The sequence below is a fragment of the Crocodylus porosus genome, unplaced genomic scaffold (genome assembly GCF_001723895.1).
Source record: "Crocodylus porosus isolate Cpor-Errol unplaced genomic scaffold, CroPor_comp1, whole genome shotgun sequence".
Classification (NCBI taxonomy): domain Eukaryota; kingdom Metazoa; phylum Chordata; order Crocodylia; family Crocodylidae; genus Crocodylus; species Crocodylus porosus.
The window spans coordinates 106,547,249-106,564,263 of record NW_017728918.1 but is presented as its reverse complement, the minus strand read 5'-3'; the positions used below and the strand labels follow the sequence as shown (position 1 = coordinate 106,564,263).

The 17,015-nt window shown below is 44.3% G+C and overlaps 1 protein-coding gene across 1 annotated transcript in view; it reads right to left on the bottom strand.

Annotated features, from left to right (window-relative positions):
• The window catches only part of ENPP1 (ectonucleotide pyrophosphatase/phosphodiesterase 1), a 73,268-nt gene that overhangs the window by 2,346 nt on the left and 53,907 nt on the right, over positions 1-17,015 (bottom strand). Inside the window, exons 18-24 of the mRNA XM_019538057.1 lie at positions 16,565-16,740; positions 15,976-16,027; positions 9,052-9,206; positions 6,883-7,018; positions 5,860-5,940; positions 3,572-3,704; positions 506-662 (exon numbers count right to left, since the gene is read on the bottom strand). Coding sequence (XP_019393602.1) covers positions 506-662; positions 3,572-3,704; positions 5,860-5,940; positions 6,883-7,018; positions 9,052-9,206; positions 15,976-16,027; positions 16,565-16,740 — 890 coding nt within the window. The remainder of the gene's footprint in view (positions 1-505; positions 663-3,571; positions 3,705-5,859; positions 5,941-6,882; positions 7,019-9,051; positions 9,207-15,975; positions 16,028-16,564; positions 16,741-17,015) is intronic.

Sequence of the window (17,015 nt, the reverse complement as noted above, 5' to 3'; positions counted from 1 at the left end):
TTTAAGAGGAGGTTGGATGAAAATCTTGCTGGGGTTGTTTGACCCCAGTATTGTTTCCTGCCATGGCGGGGGGTTGGACTAGAGGATCTGCTCAGGTCCCTTCCGACCCTAGAAACTATGAAACTATGAAACTAATAAACAGGCAGGAAAATTGGGAAGTAATGAATGTTCCTTGTTATGTGTTGTTTCTATGCATTCCATTCATAGGTAGTCACATGCCCCAGCACCAAAGTGTGCCCTCTTGAATTGGCCAGTTGCCCAGATAGGAATGAATTCAAATGTTTTGTTTCTAAAGTGATGATACAACTACTGCTATGTACTTCACAAATACCCTTGTGGAAGATGAAAGTACAAAAAATAGGATTCTGCAGGCTGGAACTTCAAATGAATCTAGTGCATGTGAGAAGGAAATTGTGGCTGCTATACCACCATTCTCAATTTTTGCTTCCAAATGAATATTTTGAGCTATTCATCGTGTATGCTGGGCTAAACAGAAATTACTTACTGCACAGCTTTCACTATTGTCTTCTCTGTGAGGTATGATGAAGGATAAGGCATCTAGAGCCCTCTCACACTCCAGAGGTGTCTGTGAAATATTTTTACAACTTGTCAGCACAATGTAGTAGTGAGTTGGAATCAGAACTTCTGAATTTCCTGGTTGCCTGAAATGCAAACAGGTGGTTTTTTTAGACATAAATTATAGTTGTGCAAAGGATAAAAGACACCAGCAAATGGTATGCTTTAGCAAGCATATTCTTCTAACTTATCCAGCCACTTAGCACAGAGAAACCTTGAGAAGCATATTTGGACATTCAAGACCGCTATCTTAAAAGCAAAGCATGACTTACTGGATGACTTGAAGATACAAGAAGTGGAAAAGCCTAGCTTTATTACAAAAATATGAAAAGATTTTTGGTAGAGTTCAGATGGACTTCATGGGCCCCATTGTCAATCTGTTAGCTTGAACCATTTCTGTCAAGAAGGCAGCATACTTTAACAGAAAAGCCTAATAGTAAAGCATTGTTAGTTATTCCGAACGAAGAAACAATCAAGATACCAAGAATGCTATGCAGTTTCTACTGCTCTCCCTTCTCCAGTTCTGGAGGTAATGTCATGAACTCCTATTCATCCAGCTGCAACAGCTCTCCTTTGTACTTCACTTTCAGGTAGAATGACTCCATATATGTAGGTTTATTTTTTAAATTTTATTTTCTGTTTTCTTTATGTATTAGCTTTACAGTCATTGATGTGTTTGGAGCCATCAGACTACCTATCAATCTGCTTGGTGTATTCTGCCAGGAGTCCACCTTTGGAATATATTTCTTTAGTAAGCACTGCATAGTTACTTTGAAATCATCAGAAGCACAGTATCATACGCAAGTATGGCTGGAAAGCACTTCATTAGGTCATCTAGTCCATGAATGGCGCACGCCTCTGGCAGCTGGGGGTGCATGGCTGTACTGGCAGCAGCAGGAACGTGGTGGCAGTGGCTAGAGCACGGCGGTGGCAGCGGGAGCTCCCACAGATGCCGCTGACACTGTCAGTGATGGATGGGGCAAACACCTACCAGGAGTCAGCAACCATCTGCAGGCACCTCCAGCAGAGTCAGCAGTGGCCAGCAGTGATCGTGGACCGCCCGCAGATGTTGCCGCTGGTGCTGGTGTTGAGGTGGCAAATGGCAACTGCCTGTTGCAGGGGGTGCATCGCCACACTCAGGGGTTATACGTGCACCTATGTACACCCCCTATGCATCGCCCCGATCTGGTCCAGTCCCCTGCCCAAGGCAGGATCATGCTTAACTAAACTATCCTGAACAAGTGTCCCTAACCTGCTTTTGAAAATTTCTAGAGATAGAGATTCCACAACCTCCCTAGCTTGTTTCAATGCTTGACCACCTTCATAATCAGAACATTCTTCATAATTTCCAACCTAATTTCCTGTGCTGAAGCTCAAGGTAATTGCTCTTAGTCCTGTCTCCTAAAACCAAAGAGAAAAGGTCATCTCCATCCTCTTTATGAACTCCCTTCACACATTTGAAGACCATTGTCTTTAGTCATCATTTACCCAGGCTAAATAACCTTGTTCTTTTAGCCTTTCCTCATAGCTCATGCTTCTAAGGCCTCTAATCATTTTTGTCACTCTCTGCTGGGACTCTTTTCAATATATTCACTTCTTTCTTGAAATCAAGGGCCCAAAACTGGACACAGTACAGCAGGTGGCAAATACAGATCAAAAATCACTTCCCTTTGATTAACGCTCCTGTTGATACAACTCAGTATGATGTTGGCATTTTTTTTCAAAAGAGCACACTGTTGGCTCATATTCAGCTGATAGTCACCTGTAAATTCCAGGTTCTTCTCTGCAATACATAGCCTAGCCAGTCATTCCCCAGTTTGTATTTATGCATGCAAGCATTCCATCCCAAGTGCAGGACTTTGCATTTATCCTTGCTGAACTTCATCTGATTGATTTTGGACCATTTTTTTAGTCTCTCCAGGTCTGTCTACATCTTATCCCTATCCTACAGACAGTATCTGCAACTCTACCTAACTTGGTGTCATGTGAAAATTTACTAAGCATGTGCTCAATACCATCATCCAAATCATGAAATGAAGAGTTAAATAACACCAAACCAGACCCATGACAGACTCTTGGGGAACCCCATTTGATACCTCCTTCCAACTAGACATTGAGCCATTGATAAACTCTGGTTGAGCATGATGATCCAACTAGTTACGTATCCACCTTACAGTACTTTTATCTAGACTGGATTTCCTTAGCTTGCTAATGAAAGTGTTGTGGGAAATAATGTCAACAGTTTCACTAAAGTCACGTTATATCACATCCATTGCTCTTTCCTTATCCACAGAGCCTGTCACTCTACCATAGAAGGAAATCAGGTTGGTCAGGCATGACTTGTTCTTGGTGAATCTATGCTAGATTTTCCTGATCAACTTGTTCTCCTCTAGGTGCTTCACAATAGAGTCTTTGAGGACTTGCTTTATTGGGTTGACTACTTGGTAATTCCCTAGATTCTCCTTCTTTTCCTTCTTAGAGATGATCACTATGGTTGACCCTTTACAACTATCCAGGACCTCATCCAACCTCCATCTGTTCTCAAAGAGGATAGCCAATGGTTCTCAAGTGACCTCAGCTAATTTCTTCAGTACTCTAGGATGAACCCCATCTGGCCATGCCAACCTGAAATATCTAGTTTCTCTAGGTAATTTTTTACCTATTTAGCCGCTACTTTAGGCTGTTTGTCTCTTTCCCCATCTTTTCTGCCCAGCGCTTGTCATCTGGCACCTGAACTTATCTGTGATAAATACTTCAGGCTTCTCTGCATCCTCTGTAACAAGCCTGCCTTCTTTATTCTATAAGGGACCTATGGCTTCTTTGGTTTTCTGTTATTTTTAAAATACCTCCAGAATCCTTATAATTGACTTTTATGTTCCTTCCCAGTTGCATTTCAGATCATACCTTGGCCTCCCTAATTTCCTCCCTGCACAGTAATACCTTCATAATTAGAAAAGAAAAGGGAAGATGCATTATTAAAAGAGAAAAGTCTCACCTTTTCACTTTTTCTGGGACATCATAGATCCCATTGTAATCATAATCAAACACAGGGCCACTGATTACATTGACACCATTTCTTGCCATGACATATTTTGGTAGCAGGACTTGATAGAAATAATTCCATAACACTGCAGTGCAATATGGAAGACGAAAATGTTACCTGAGGAGAACTTATTAAAATAATTGCATTTTGCATTTAACAGAAAAGAGACAGGTATGATAAGTTAGAGCAGGGACAGGACTATTTATTGTTATACAAGTTTCCTTGTGCCTTTGAAATATTGCTATTGGAGCTGAGAATGGTGTATCTGATATTCCTCACAATGAGGAATATAACTGTAAGAGGCTGAGGAGGATCTGCTTACAAGAGTTGGGACACAGTTTTATACGCAGTCCTATTTTTCAGACACGTAGTCAGTAGGCATGTCTACACATGAATTTACACGTGTCTAAACATAATGCACCTTAGCCTAAGGTGCAGTAAGGCAGTTTAGGTGTGCATCTACATGTGCATGCCTTAAGGCTCCTTAATGCATTTGCAGCCTGCTCTGGGCAGCACCATGGACAGCCTCCCCTCCCCTGTCCCCCCCCACCGAAGCCTGTAGCACTGTAGCTAGGCGGTGCAGCCCAGCACCTGCTAAAGAGGTCTCCAGCACCTCAGGTGCAGTCGGCCCAACTCTGGTCCTGGCCCCAGGCCTAACCCCCTCCTCATGTTCCTGCCTCCCCAGCATCGGTCAAGAGCAGGCCAGAGCTGAGCCTGTGGGGCCCTGCGCTGCTGCCAGGCATCACCAAGAAGATGCAGTGGGTACTGTTCTCCAAGGTGCAGACACTAGAGCTGGAGCAGTGGCTCTGGTGACAGCGGTACCTGTTGATGTGCCAACTGACTTAGGACCCACTCACCCCGCTCTGAGCTGCGCTTATGCTCCCCGGCACCTGCGATTCAACTTCCTCTCTGCATCAGTATCAGAGCTCCCAGTGCCCAGCCTCTGGGAAAGCGTTGTGGTTCAGGGTCTGCCTCTTTCTGCTGTGGCTCCTTGGCTTTCAGCACGGTGGAGAGGAGAGAAGCTAAGGAGGCAACGAGGAGTTTCACAGGACCGTGTCCCTTAACTGCTGTCAGGGGCAGTGGTGCCACTTTGTTGCTCGTTTCTGCACCCAAGGAGTTTCCTGTGCCATGAAGTGTTTGATTGCGAGGTAAAGACAGGTGTGACACTGATCTCCCTAAGCAGCCCAAGACTCCTGGTTCCCCTGAGCTTCAAAGAAGGGATTCATTCTGGGGCATCTGATACTGATGCAGACAGGAAGCCACTTCCCAGGCACGGCAGACCACATGCGTGGCTCCAAGCGGGGCATGTAGGACCCAAATCAGCTAGCACACCAACAGGTACCACTGGTGCCAGAACTGCCGCTCCAGCTCTAGCATCTGCACCTTGGAGAACAGCACCTGCCACCTCTTCTTGGTGGCACCCAGCAGCAGTGCAGGGTCCCATGCGTTTGACTCTGGCCCACTCAGTCAACATACACAGCATTAAGGCACCTTAAGGCATCTATATGTCCCTTAAGGTGCCTTAACTATTCATGCCTAAGTTTGATACTTGCTTTAAGCAGGTAGAAAATTTAGACACAATTAGCCTAAAATCACCATTTTTAAGGCACATTATGGGCACACATGTGTAGACCCACACCCTTAATGTGCCTTAAAAATGGCTAATGCTCCTTAAATTGGTGTGTGCAGATGTGCCCAGTCTCACCAGTGTTTGCTAAGCTCTTACATTAATTTTCCTCTAGCTGTGTAACTATTGTCCTTATTTTCTTATTGCTAGAGCGGGCCGATATTTCAAATGAGAATTCAGACAAAAGAGCATTTTGCAATCTAGAACCTGCTCCTAAACTAGAAACAATTGTAGTATGTGCAACTATACAACTTTCACCAATGTCCATTAAAGACATACTGCATGAAATCTGTGCAAGTGAAATTCAGACAGCAGGAAAAAATAAGCAGCAAGAGCTTGTAAAATGTTAAATTAGGAAACTGCCTCTGGGTTCTGGGTTACATAGACTCACAGACTGAGAATGCTAACTCAATGTCATGAACAACTATTTACATGAGTACTCTTATCGACTCTTCAAGCAACTCCTCATCATTGTGCATAGAATTCACAATCTGCCCAATTGTAACCATTCTCCTGGTTGGGTTTTAGTTTATAGAGTCAAACATCCTTTGCCTGATTTGAAAGCAAGCATATCAACATGTCTTGCATGCAAATGTATGTAAAGAAAAATTACCTTGAAAACCAGGATACATTGGCACAATGTTGCTGCTAAGTAGTGCTTCATAGTGGCTGTTCTTTGTGTCTTTTATTAAATCTAAAAGAAATTTTTGACACCATTATAGGTATTCACTACTTGGCATTATAGTTGGCCTGAAGTGCCATCTACATGGAGGTTTTAAGATCAACGTAAAGAGAATAATGTGGACCTCACTTATGACAAATGTGTAAATATCATTAAGGCTTGATGCTGCCTCCCACAAAGTCCAGGGGAGCCTGTGCTCTGACTCTGGTAAGTACTAAATCAGGTCCATAAGCAGGAAATAGGAAATATCTGTTCTACATAAACCAAAAAAGTACTGTCCTGGGACCTACGGCTTAGTATGAATAAATAATCCAAAGGCCCTTAGTATAAATAAATAATCCATTGCCCGTCACTTTGCATAGTCACTTACAACTGAGAGAAGTGGGAATAAAATACTACTGAAGTCATCATAACTGTAATTCTAATTCACCTTACATAGGTTTAAAATGGCTCCACAAATTGCAAAGTGCTTAAATTCAAGGGCCCAAAGGTTTAATTTGCTGAAGACCTGATGTAGTGCAATTTTGGATTTCAGATATAAAATGAAATCAACAAAGCAGTCTTCCAATGAGAAACACGCTCAAATTCTACAAACCATGTATGGGGAAAGGGAAACTTTCATTAGCTGTATTACAGTAGTCTGCAAAACTTGATGCAGTCTCTCTCCCTTCTTGTATAAGATGCTGCTTTAGAAACCAGACTACTTCATGGACTTTCAAAATGTGATGAAAACATCTCACATATCCTGCCAACTCCCAAAGTACAGTTTGACAGACTCCTACACTTTTTCTGCTAAAATAAGTTGTATGTTGTGGAATATATTGCTTATGAGTCTACAGTAGCAACCTGACAGTTGACTAATTTCCTGGAACAACTTATTGCAAAAGGCTGCCCCTACAGGGCAAAGGTTCACAGGACTCAGACACAGTATGTGAAGAAAAGCTATGTATTTACTTGGCGGAGAAAGGAATCCGTAGTTTAGTCGAGGGTGATTCTTGTAGAACGAGCAAAGCTGGTTGTGACTGGAAGGGGTGCGAATATCCATATGTAAACAGCTGGAGATATTTTCCATAGACCCAACCCAAGTGTCCTATTGAACATAAACAGAATGTAATTGCTGTATAAATAGTCAGCTCAGAACTATTTGTCTTCAATTCTTGTGCTTAAAAATCCTTAAAAATTGGACTGTAAGGCTGCATCCAGATGAGCATGGCTATGCAGTATGTGGTGCTGCAGACATGCCTATGGTGCCATATACTGAGCATTCAACTCTTCTCCATGCTGCAAGGGAGCAGCATGTGGGGCAGGTGTATGTGTGTGATCCCTGGATATTCAGAGGTCACAAAAGCCCCCGGAGTGGTGCACATGGGAGCAGTGTGCACTACTCAAAATCAGAACCTGGCCAGCTAGAGTCACACTTTGGCAGCCAGCCAGGCTCCAAGCCGCTGGATCACTGCTGTTGCAGCCCCAGGAGGCCCCTAGGACCCCAGGTAAGGCTGCTGAGGCCAGTCCAGTCTGGCCCCAGCCTCCTCTACCCCACCAGGGGTAACCTGCTGTGCACTGGAGAGTGCATGTCACAGACTTTTGCCGGGGATAACTAGCAGCAGCACAAGGTGTGCCACTGGTTGTTGTGCCCAGGGAACCAAACATGCATGCTCATGTGGGCATGGCCTAAGTGATGTTAACTGTATAATGAGAGTGACTTATAGATGGTGTAAAATGTTCGGTATCTCTTTTGCTTTATGAGTATCATACAACTAAAATGGACACAACTGATTATTTTTAAAGGTGAGATGGGAAGAATTTTTCTTATTGAAAAGACTTTGATGGGCAAATGAGAAGAACCTGAGACAATTTACAAGAAGTTATTGTAAAAGCAATTTAAGTAGTCCAGGATTTCAGTTTTTTGATGCATTTCTGGCTTCCTTGCAGTTCAGTCTTAAGTACAGCTTTGCTATTATCTTTTAAAATAGCAAATATTTATTGAAAGAACTGCAGTTTCCCAAATAAATCAACTGAACAAAATCCTAGTTTGTCTTAATCAGTTCTAAAGATAAGACTACTTGAAGAAAAATGTTCCATGAAATGTAGTATTACAGCCAGTTTCACTTTAAAAATAAAGCTTGGCCATGGAATGATAACACATTTGCTGAAATTTTAGTGGCAAATCTTCATAGGTTGACTTTCGGGATGAGGACATTTTGCAACAAAAAATTACTGTTAGTCTAATAAGTGAAGACATGGATTTGGTGTCTGTCAGCCATTATTACAAGTATCTCAACTCAAAGAGTTTTCCAGACTGACCTATGAATAAGAAAGCAATTACTTTTAGCTTCTAAAGTTTTTGCAAAAATAGAAATGACAACCTTGAAAAGCATGGACCAGTTGTACTCCCAAGATTCACACGTGGATCTCCTTCATTCTGCTTGGAAAGCACATGTGTGTGTGTAGGGACAGAAGGATGATAATTAAACTTTTCACTACCATCTGTCCCTACCCCATTCTCCCTATAGGGACGGATATGGATTAGGGCCCTGTGCAGTCCTTTATAAGATACTAACCCTACAGAAACTACTTGTATTACCATTTCCCTTTATGCTATGGGAACCCAGTTTTAAAATGAGGATTACAAGGGCAGCCACTGTCAAGAATGCCTATCAGCTCACACTTCCAAGAAGCCGGCCCAACTAAGGTTCAATGTCGGTGAAGATTCCTTTGACTTTCTGTACTGATGATCTTCGCCTACTAGCAGGTCCCTGGGTTCCATGCTGTATGCTGACTTTTGAAGACTGACATGGAGCTAGCTCACTCCAAGGGAGGGACAGGAGCAAACGTGCATCCACTGTAAAGAATACTACTTATAATAGTAGTATAAATAGAAGGCCCAAAGAACCTCACAGGATTTTCCTCCTGACATTCCCTATCCTGGAGGCCTTTCCATAAGAACTGATGCTATGGGCAGCTGCATTTGGAGACAATCAATACTCAAAAAACAAAGCAGTTTCCCTCCAGTCCTCCAATTCCAGTTCACAAAAGAAGAAAAAAACCCAAAGACAAAAAGGTCAAAAATAAATCACAGCAATGGGAGGAACAAAACATTATAGAACCCTCCAAAAAACTTACAGATTTGCTAATAGTGTAGGCACTCCACAAAGGCATACTGAGGTCCTTGCTGTATCCACTCACATACTGGTGATGGTAGAGGAGGCAAGAGATGCTTTTCTTCTGTAGAACCCTAGGCTTCCCATATGGCAAATTGTATTCCTCTATGTTCTTTTCTAGAGTACAAACAGTTTTAGTTGCAATTTCTATATACTTTGTATATTGGTCACTAACATTTTTTGCCATGCACCATCATGCTTCTTGTGACTAAATATTGCTCATAACTTCCAACTGCTACATAAGTCATGACTAAGGATAAAAAAGGTACCAATCTTGTACAGCATCACTCTGTTAAGCCAGGGCATTACATTTAACACAATTAAAACAAAGTAAAATAGCCAATGGCTCCTGTTTTACAGTGCAATTAAACTCAAAGGGAGAGCTATGTATCCTGCCAGTACAGAGAAATCATTTAAAACTCAAGAGAGTCTGAAATTCTCAAAAGTTTGGTTGGATGTTCAAGAATTTCATCTGGGACTCATTGCAAAAATATGCTACTTTGGAAACATAGTGACTGTGAGGTTTGGAGTTAGCTGAAAGGATTGCTGTACTAAAACCACCCAAGTTGAGTAGTGAATCACATGGAAGAGTAGAATTAAAGACTGGTGAATCTAATCAATGGCACAATGAAAAACTGGCTAAACCTTTACAAGGGTGGCACTTAGTTCCACATCTGCTGTCAATGCCACACAGATTGATGATGAAGGTTTATTTTATACACACAGCCATGAAGGCCTTTCTATGCAGGCCCCATCTACAAGAGTGTAGAACAGCTTGTAGCATACAATTTCTATTTTAGCTGTTCTATTGTTAACTTGATGATTCTGTGGGCCAATATATCCTATATTGACATGAGCATTCACTTGGTGTGTCTCTAAAACTGTAATAGAAAGCTACCAGATCAGAGGGGGATGACGGAAGGCAGGGTCTACTGATGACAGACCCCAGCACTCCCATCTCCAAGCAACTCAATAGGTAAAGTACAAAGTAGCCATTGCTGGCTACTGGCAGCAACTCAGAACACAGCAGGCCTGCACAAGACTCTGACTGCGCAGTAGCCTGATACTACTGTACAGGAGCATTGCATGGCAAAAACAGTGCCAAGATGCTACTGCACCGTAGTATTAGGCTACTACACAGTAGTGTCACTTAAAAGGCATCCGCCGACACTACTGCGCAGTAACTCCAGTTACTGTCCATTTATTAATTGCTTATACAAGTACTAAATAAATGCACAGAAACCACTGCACAGTAGCATCTTATACAGACACGCTCAGTTTATACAGTCACATTTCTAATCTCTGGCAGGACTAGTCAGAGCTGCCCTTTTGGGGACTGAATGATCCTCTAAACCAGCCCAGACAATTCCCAGTTAGCAACCGTTTTTGTAGACCAGCTTGCAGGTGTAATGTGAATATAATGTGTGTAACAGCAGGTGGAACCAGGCTACAGTCTGCAGAGCTGTGATGACTCTTGATTTGGACTACAACTCCCAGAAACCCCAAGGCTAAGTACAGACATGCAAAAAGCCTGACCTGAATTGATTCAATCTTTGCAGTTTAGTCTAATCTATGTAAATTAAACCAAGAAGCAAGTGAGCAGACATTCACTTTCGATTCCGGAAATGCAGTCACATGCCTGCAGTCACTCAGGCTAGAAGCTGGAGGATGCTAGAGTGAGCCCTGCCTTCCCTTTGGCAGCAACCACAAGGCTGGAGGGAAGCTGACCTGTGGGAGGGGTGGGACTGTGGCCAGGCCAAGTCACTGAGTTTGATTGGGGAGGGGTTTAAACCCCCACCCTGGCCTACAGGGACCTGAGTCAAGGTGTGCCTGGAGTACGAAGGGGGAAACAGCCCTTACCAGGTTTGTCCCCCGGCGGGGGCAGGGTGGCATGGCCAAATACCAGTCAGGGCAGTGTCACAGGTGAAGGGGGGGGAAGGACGGAGATTAAACTCCCACGTCTTTTGCCCTCTTGGGCATGGGCATGGGGGGACCCCAGCTGGTGTCCCACCCCACTTCCCCCACCCCCTGGGGAACTTAGCCAGAGTCTGCCTGACTGGGGCCAAGTGGTGGAGGCAGTGGCCGGGGTTGGAAGACTGTAAGTGAGGTCCCCCAGTGGGAGAAGGGATGGAGAGGGGAATAAACCCTCTCCCTGCCCCCTTCACCTTAGGGGGCCATGTTGGGCCAGTGTCTGATCATGCCTCTGTTTATGCTGCTGAAACAGTGAAGGGAAAGGGACCCTGATGGGGCTGCTCCACCTGGCCAGGCAGACCTCACCTAGGGTCCCATGGGAAGAGAGTGAAGGGAGGGAGGAATAAACCCTCTCTCTGCCCCCTTCACCTCAGGGGGCCATGCCAGGCCAGCATCTGGCAATGCCCCTGCCCCTACTCTGGCTAAACAGGAGAGGGGCGGGGCTAGCCCTGCTCTCTGGAGCAGACAGCACAGTCTAGCCCAGGGCTGAAAAACATGCTGGGATGCTGGGGGACTCTGGTCTGACTTAAACCTGGAAATGATCTGGGACAAAAGTTCCATAAACCGGTTTGACCTCAATCAGTTAAGTCTGATACTACATTCAATAAGATTTATCTTAAACCAGTTTCAGTAACTGGTTTATGTGCACTGAACGTTTGTTCTGTTACAGGTTTAATCCAGTTTCTGATCACTTGAACCAGTTTGTGTGTAAATTCTTCCCCTAGCACAAGGGGCTGATGCAGGGGAAAAAGGAAGAGCAAAGCAAGCAAGGCAGGACTCTGGAGGCTGGAGTAAGGAAATCATTAGTAAAAAGTGAAAGAGTTGTACAAGCTGAAAAAACGCCAGAGCCTGGAGCAAGGAGAACAAAGAGCAGCACGCACATGGAACCCAGTCAGCCCTATACAAGAGGAGTACACAGTGGAGCTGAAAATTGCACTGGCTTGGTCAGCCAGGACTGTGGACTGAAAAAGCTGGACTCAGACTTCAGGGCAGTTGCAGACTGCTGCTGTTTGAGCACTCTGGGACTAAAGGCTTGTTTGGGGACACCTCTGGAAGTGTATGCAAGGGCGAGGAGAGGGGAGAGAATTAAGGTGCTGAGTATATGTTACTACACTGTTATTTCTTCACCTTTTACCTGTTTCCTCCCTTTGGCCCATTGGCTTGTGACTCTAATGCCTATAATTTTCTATATAAAAGTAGGAACTTCCCCTTGTTTCTTGCACCAGTTTTTGGGATTGCAGGGTTGGCATGCAGGTACTCCAGTAACTAACCCCAGTAATTCCCTCAGCTGGCCAGCACACAACTGTAGAGGCAGGGAATTACTTGAACTCACATCTGCCAGGACCACAACCAAGCTTTCCTGAACAGCTGCAATATGGGGCTCAATCCAGCATTCCCTCCCCTGACCAAAGTCAACACTAATTGGACATGGTTTCATAAATAACCCTCTCTAATCTGCAAGATGTACAAATGCCTTCCCCTTCAGTTGCCCCAGAAAACCAAGGCCTCAGCCAAAAATACTAAAAAAAAAAGCCTGAAACCCTCTCCTGAAAGATCCATCACACATTCTTCATTTATTTTCACCCCATCATATGTCTCTGAACCACACTCGCCAAACACATTTTATCTCTAGTTGTATTCCTAAACAGCATTCCCTCTAAGCTGCGTGGCATGCGCAGCTGTGCCTGGCAGTGCAGCATGAGCACACCTGCACGGCTGTGCACACAGCACATCTTAGAGGGAATGCTGTTCCTAAACTATCTCTATCCAGCACTTAGCCGGCCTCCTGAAAACTTGAAGGAAATTCTGCCACGTCCCTAAGCAGTCTATTCCACAGCCTCACTGTTCTAGCAACAAGGAAAATGTTTCCTGAGATCTAATCTAAAGCTGCTTTCCTACTATTTAAAGCCACTGCTTTTTGTCCTATCCTCTGCAGCTAAGGGGTAGGGCATAGATCCTGGAGTGTTCAAAATGGGTGCCACATGCAGCACCGGTCCCAGACTGGCTGAGTAGGCACCACGTGCAGCACCTGTCCTGAGACCCGCACTACATACCATACTCATTCTGGCCAGTCCAGCACCTATGTTATTGTTGCAGAGCACTCAGGTGCCCTGTGCCTGAGAGCAGAAAAACAACTCAGGGGAGACCCGTAGCGGCAAGATGAGGGAGGCTCAGCTGCCTGTTGCGTCGGCAGCCAGAGTAACAGGTGCTGGTTGCCAGGACAACCGCTAGGGACCCAGCTGACAGGAAGGGGCAGGGCCTGGCCCATATAAACCCAGGCAGGAGGCCAGGAGGGCAGTTCCCCTCTGGTGACCAAGGAAGGAGGAGCGCAGCCAGTGCAGGCAGAGGGGACAACTCTGACTGTGTAAGCATCCCTGGAGCACTGCTGGGGTTGGAGTATTTCCCAGTAGGGATTGAATGTTTTTTGGCCAGATGGGTTAGTTTTTACATTACAGTCCAGGGGGCTTTGTGTTTTTGTGTTTGTTGTTACACCAGAGGACCGGGTGAGGCTATTAGGGGTTGGAGCCTCATAGGGGCTCCACAGTAGCGTGGGGACCCAGTGCCAGAGAGGGCACAACATTGAGGGGTGTATCGACCCCAGCCCCGGAGCAGGCAGTTGCGAGAAGCCCCAGAGTGGGCAGTGCGAGACAAGCCAGAGAGTGCCGGTGGGGGCGCAGGCTGTGAGACAAGTCAGAGAGCATCCGTGTGGCACGGAGAGTGATCTGAACAACATCAGGTACATCTGCAAGGCTTGGGCTGCAGTGTAAGGGGTGGAAAGGAGCCACAGATAGTGCCCCAGGCACCGAGACAGAAAATGGGCAGCCTCCTGCTTGATTAATATCGTCTAATCAAGCAAGTAACAACAAGGTGTGGCAGGTGAGAAGGCGGGCAGTTGGCCCATAATCGGTTGCGGGGTCACTAGTAGATGGACCTGAAGAGGCACTCCTGTCACAGTTATATACAGTGTCTCCTGCCAGTCCAAGACATGGGCTACATGCAGCCAGACTGGGTGTGGGGGTGCTGTGTGCACTGGATTCAGCATGGGGAGGTCAGGGGGGCATGGAATAAGGGGGTCTGCAGGCCTGACCTGACCTTTGGATTGGCCTGGCACCACTTATTCCACAGTCAGAGGTTTCACTGCTGAATGTGGGACATAATTCAGCTTCCACAAAACAGTGCAAAAGTTTCTACACTTCTCCTTGGGTGTAGGACCAGACCATTTGAACATTGCTGCAAAAGTGGGTTAATTGAAATAAGAAGCCTGATCCTCCAGTATATACTCTGGCATTGATTCAGTAGACCACATAAGCACATACCTGACTTTAAGCAAGTCAATAAACTGACTACTTTTAACAGAATGGCTTGCATGATTAACTTTAGGCTTAAATATCTTGTTGACTTGGGGCCTCAAGCAAAACTCCCAGCTGAGGTCCTCAACTGGATCTCATTTTTGTGATCCCCAGCACAAATGCTCCAATCATGGAAGAGGGATTTTGGGCTCGGTTTCCAAAGCACACACTTTTATGCACTGACTAGATTCAAGAAAAGAAAAACTTCCTTTACTTTCTAAGCCACAGCAGCCTACACAAATCTGCAGAAGCCTTAAATTATTCCCAAGTAAACAAAACTGTCTAATCCTGCCTCGAGTGGAACAAAAACACCTATTTCTGTTAATGGGTAGAAAAAGCAGCCAGCATCAGCAGCCAGTGGTGATGTCACTTCTGTCTAGCTCAAAAACACAAAATAAGGATGATATCAGCCTACTGATCGTTCTGACATTGTAATCATCCCCAAAGTGTTTTCTTAGGTGTTCATGGTAGCAGTTACATTCCATGTGACCATTATTTGGGGTCTAGTTCTATTATGATCTTGGCTACAAGTCAAATGTTCATTTAAAGAATTAAAACAACTGCTTTTGAGCAGTCACAACAAAGTATATTTTATTGCAAATCAAACTGACACAGTTACATTTTTGTTTCCAGTGAGAAGGAATCTGCTTGTTCTTACAATTAATCAGTTAGACACATACCACAAATTTGGAACCACTAAATTAAACTTTAAAACAAAATGTCTTTATATATGCAGTCACTATGGCATTAACATTTAGAGGGCTTTGCAAGTAATTTGTTTTGATGTATAACACTTGGGAGACTGTAAGTATGTCCAGGTAATCAAAACACATATTGCCATATGTGTTAAAAAAAGAAAAAAGAAAAAAAGAAACTGTAACAACTGCTGTAGTCATGCTAGCTACTTTGTTTAGGCTCAAAAATATACTGCATCAGAGCTATATTCTTCCAGTTTAATATATAAACTTTCAGGCCATGTCCAGAAATGCAAGGGAGTGTGCTTGCAGCGGCACAAATTGCCACGGTGGACATCTGTACACATGCACTTCATTGTGGGACAATTTATCTTGCAATGGTCAAACTGCCCTTGCCCAGCTCCTCCCACCTCTTCAGCCAGAGAGAGCTGAAGAAGTGGTGCTGGCCCCAGCAGTCCTACCTGGTGACCTGGAGCAGCAGGGGCACAAGTCAGGCAGCACAGAGGCCTGGCTGGCAGCAGAGCATTGCTCTGGATGGCCTGGCCTGTGCATGGTTGCACTACTTTTGGTTCTGTTTTGGTTTTTGGGGGGGAGTTTTTGGGGGGTGGGGGCTGCTACCAGAAAATCCTGGTAGATTTGCCATGTGGGGCATATTTTAATGTTTGCCATATGCAGTTTGCATTGCCCCAAACCTGCATATCTGAAAACAGACTCAAAGAGCAACTTACAAGACAGACCAAGCTACTATCCATAGTTTATGTGCATCACATAAATACTAATGAAAGAAGAGATTCTTTGTTCATCTCACACATTTGAGTAGAGCTCAGGAAAAATACATAGCATTTGCCACTTACTGTCTAAAAGTCTTACCTTGTGATGCAGTGAGATTTAAACGCTGGTGAAAGTCCCTTATTGGCAAACCCTATAAAAGGGAAACCATTAGGATGTTACTAAACCAGTTTATAATACACCATTCCTCATCATGCATATTCTACAATGAAAAAAACCCTGACCACTCCATATATTAATAAATTCAACATCTTCAGTCTACAAACTACAGAGGAAGCTCCCTGTGTGGAGGCAAATGGAGCACTGTCTATTCAAAACCACCAAACTGTGACCCAAACACGCTACATTTATACCCATAGAAGGGAAATTCCAGAATCACTCAGCCAAATAAGCTGGAGTTTAATGTTTCTGCAACAACCTCTAAATGCATGCTAGACATCTTGTGCCTAAATTCAGACTTACTTGCACAAGTAACAAAAATAGCCACACAGAGCATGATCTAATGCCCCTTACAGTGAATGCAAAATTTCATTTGTTGCTGCCATTGGGTACTGAATCAGGCCTCGGAGAGAGAAATTACGGGTTAAATGTAGCAAAGGTTACAATGGGGAACACATGATTATCAGAAAAATGACTTCAGTACAGCAGTTTTATCTGTCTGAGAACTCACTGATGAACTGCATATGCAGCCATGGTTCACTGGAAAGGGTCTTAGTTTCATGACTGAACATGAAGAAGGACGGCTCACTTCCTCTGGATGGCTTGGGATATAAACAGGGTTTTTTAAAAGGTGGTTTAGGCTTCCATGAGTCCCATTGTTAGAGGCTGGTATCAAATCAAGCAGGTCTGCAACAATAATTCAAATGCATAAAAGAGATCAGCTGTGGCTACAATTATTGATGTGCCATGAGTGCAGCACTCCCTGTTTCTGCTATGAGACTCCTTAATTTCACAGTAAAGTAAAGTAAGCTGCTTCTAGCACTCATACTCCTAACTATTACCTGTGACAGTCTTGTTGTGGAGAAGGGGAATGCTCCTTCTCTTTTACCTCCCTATTGCTACTGGGGAAGAGGGAACAAACTCCCTTCTAAAACCTGGCACCTTGTGGGAACTGTGACAAC